The sequence below is a fragment of the Amblyomma maculatum genome, chromosome 10, assembly GCF_055883805.1.
Source record: "Amblyomma maculatum isolate TAMU_Amacu chromosome 10, ASM5588380v1, whole genome shotgun sequence".
Taxonomy (NCBI): domain Eukaryota; kingdom Metazoa; phylum Arthropoda; class Arachnida; order Ixodida; family Ixodidae; genus Amblyomma; species Amblyomma maculatum.
In genome coordinates, this window is record NC_139353.1 from 117,114,155 (window position 1) to 117,118,080 (window position 3,926).

Genomic DNA, 3,926 nt, shown 5'->3' on the forward strand with positions numbered 1-3,926 from the left:
TGCATGGAGAGAAATCGCCCTCTGTACATTTTCACTGTGAAGCAAGTAAGGCTTTCGCCTTGAAAAGAAGAAAAGTAAAACCGGTCTCCCGAAGCAATTCCCGATTCAAAAACCCTCTCTGTTATAGGTCACGCGCTGCACTCAATCGGAGTCACGAAAGTCGGCTGGAATCGCTGTCTCTTACGTAGCCTACTGAATCCATGACAATTACGCTTCAAAATAGTTCGACACTATCCCAAATTTCGCGCAAAGAACGTTTGCAAAAACGTAACACCGTTGTAAGAAAGATGTCACTCAGAGGTCCGTTAGTGATGCCTCAAGAGCAAGTGGAGTGCCAGGAGCGTTAAAATGGGAGAACCCTGATTTAAAAGTGTCTGCCGTTGCGCCACCCGCGTCTTCAAAAGCCGCCGCTAAGGTACTGCTGGTGCCGTACGTTTTGGTTGAACTATGAACTGAGCGAGGAACTTGAACCGATGAAATCTTAAGATAACCGAAACCTTGACATATGTGCTATCAAGTGAACATAGTCCTATATGTTAGCCTTCTTCTGCGTGCTTTAGGTGGCTTTTGTCAGGCCTGAAAACGAGGCAATACTCTAGAAACTGGGCAAGTAAAGCTATATTTATAACTCAGTTTTTATATTTCCGACATATTGCACAAAAAAACTATATGTGACCTTAGCAGCTCTCATCTAATGCGTGTGCTGCGTAACGCACGCGCATATAAACGATGCTGACTACTGAAATAATGAATACTTATCAAATGGCATCCTAACGATGAAGACTAATGCCTATTTAAGAAATGGAATTAAATGAGGTGTACAAAATGTTGGCGAATGATTTAGCTCCATGTGATGCTTACGTGCACTTTTTCAAGCGTCCCAACACAGACCATGAGGACTATAAAATGTTAAATTTGTGATAATCGCCGTAAAATTCAGAATCACGGCTGAGGTGGAAGCGCAGACCACACCATTCAGCTTCCCCACAGTAAGCTAGATCGGTGATGGGTTTCACTATTTGGTCCGCGTTAGCATTCGCCGTCATACTGTGTGGGCTTCCCCGTGTTGCACCTAAGGGCGTAAGCAGAATGGCCATGTACGAAAACTACGCTGATTACCAAGACATCGAAAAGGTGAAAGGAGCCTTATTGACCTCTTTATCGATACCTTAAATATATGAATCACAATTATTTTCAAATTTAGACGTCACACCAAAATACAGTCTTTTTGTGTTTTGTTTTTTGTTTAATGTTGCTGAAGTGCTGATGTATTGCTAGCTAATTGCTAGCTGCAATTTGGGTGCAGCCTGTGGTATTCATTTGAGAAAATTGGAAATTACGCATTTTTAACAATAGAATAGCTTAGAGGCCACATACGCTCCGTCTTAAAAGCCTCATATCTGCATCTCCCCGTAATGATCAATTTTCGCGCTTAGTCCCTATAACATTCGCTTATAGATACCTGACAGTGTGTTATTGATACATTGTAGCCCAAAATAAAGTTACCCTATTAAGAGAATCACCCCAAGCTTCCATGTAAAGCCTAAGTATAACCATGTCGTTAGAGCTTTTCTGCGTTATCATTGGTGTTGTGGTGTTTCTCGATGAGGAGGATTCCGGGGTATGCATTTGTGGCGCCTTAACATCAATACGAGCTAACAGCGGCTGCACGTGGACGAGGCGGGAGTGTGCCATCTGGTTAGGTGAGCGATTCTCTTTGCTAGCAATGGCCACCAGCTTCAATCAATAACTGCAGAGGCTGAAGGCGGCCAGCACTTATACGTACGGTACGGCAACTTCCTCTTGATTGTTCTTTTCTAAATAATCTCCCTTTAAACTCAGTTGAACAAATGTTCATTCTAAAGAAAGCTTAGCTTTACGCCACATAAAATAGTAGTAGTAGTATTGGTTTTTTATTATATATATATAAACGGACGAAAAAGATGTTTGCAGCCCTTGTATCTGCTATCTTATATCTGAAGCATCTGAACTGGGCCGGCGGAAATAAAGCGATAGCGAGAAAGGGGTAGAGGAATTAATTCAAACATACGAGTGATAGGGAGAATGGACAGGTTAGGTAAAAAAAAAGAAAAAACAAATATATATATATATATATATATATATATATATATATACACTGTTCTGTCAATATATATATATATATATATATATATATATATATATATATATATATATATATATATATATATATATCTATATATATATATATAAACTTGAAGTAGGTGACACACGATGAAAAAACAACACTTTAATCCGACGTTTCGGCCGGGGTCCGGCCTTTGTCAAGGAATGTAGAAAGAAGCTGTCGGTTCCCATTTCTTATATACATGCACAATCGAAACACGTGACCAGCCACTGTCAACAAATAAACACAAAAATATCAAAAACAAGATTTCACACGCGTGATGTAATGGCTGTGCAAGGTATATAGACCGAATGACACGTGTTGCGCTTAGGTCATGCATCTTAATATGTTGCACAAAGAAAAGAAGATATATCACTAAAGAGACTGTTGTCACTATCAGGGCACAAAACAAAATATCGCGAGGTTATAATGGGTGGAGTACATGTCACATTTAATCCTGCAATATTCAGGAGGGGAAGGGGGGGGGGGGGATTGATCAACTCAAAATATAATTCTCATTGGTAGGCGTCAATAGCAGATAGCAAGTCAGTAGAATTTAACAGTGAAATATAACTGTGATTTAACGCGGTACACACACACACACAAAGTAAACAGTCACTCAAATCGCGGCATGGTGACAAAACTCGATTTTCTGCTCAATGCTATGGGGACAAAAAGAAGCAATTAAAGTTAACTGTTCGTAACAGTGTTGATAAAAGGAATCTTGGGCAAGGTTATAGGATAAGTTGTAATGATCAGTGCATGTTACGGCGGGAAGTAATGTGACAGTGAGAAACTGGCAAACATGAAAAGATCAGTGCAAGTAAAACATGACATACTGTGAGGGGCTTTGGGCTGTGACCCTCTCACAGTATGTCATGCTTTACTTGAACTAATCTTTTCATGTTTGCCAGTTTCTCACTGACTGTTTACTTTTTGTGTGTGTGTGTACCGCGCTAAAACACAAATATATTTCACTGTTAAATTCTACTGACGTGTTATCTGCTACTGTCGCCTACCAATGAGAATGATATTTCAGTTGATCAATCCCCCCCTTCCCCTCCTGAATATTGCAGGATTAAATGTGACATGTACTCCACCCATTATATCCTCGCGATATTTTGTTTTGTGCCCTGATAGTGACAACAGTCTCTTTAGTGATATATCTTCTTTTCTTTGTGCAACATATTAAGATGCATGACCTAAGCGCAACACGTTTCATTCGGTCTATATACCTTGCACAGCCATTACATCACGCGTGTGAAATCTTGTTTTTGATATTTTTGTGTTTATTTGTTGACAGTGGCTGGTCACGTGTTTCGATTGTGCATGTATATAAGAAATGAGAACCGACAGCTTCTTTCTACATTCCTTGACAAAGGCCGGACCCCGGCCGAAACGTCGGATTAAAGTGTTGTTTTTTCATCGTGTGTCACCTACTTCAAGTTTATGACCTACCGGACCCATTCGAGATTCAACCCCCTCCGTATATATATATATATATATATATATATATATATATATATATATATATATATATATATATATATATTATACATAGCCTGTGCCCCAATATAAACTAGATTTCTTGTGTCCCACTCGCAATTGTCTTTGAATTTGATTAATCAGTATAAATGGCTGTGTTATATATATATATATATATATATATATATATATATATATTATACATAGCCTGTGCCCCAACATAAACTAGATTTCTTGTGTCCCACTCGCAATTGTCTTTGAATTTGATTAATCAGTATAAATGGCTGCGTTAGCT

General features: G+C 39.0%; 1 protein-coding gene across 3 annotated transcripts in view; it reads left to right on the plus strand.

Moving 5' to 3' along the window:
* The first annotated feature begins 921 nt into the window (after positions 1 to 921).
* The window catches only part of LOC146177308 (uncharacterized), a 141,975-nt gene continuing 138,970 nt past the window's right edge, over positions 922 to 3,926 (plus strand). For 2 of the 3 annotated variants that reach the window (XM_084580423.1, XM_084580424.1), the window contains exon 1: positions 922 to 1,134. In XM_084580423.1, coding sequence (XP_084436549.1) covers positions 1,006 to 1,134 — 129 coding nt within the window. In that variant the 5' untranslated portion in view covers positions 922 to 1,005. The remainder of the gene's footprint in view (positions 1,135 to 3,926) is intronic. The other variant, XM_084580422.1, reaches the window with a different exon arrangement.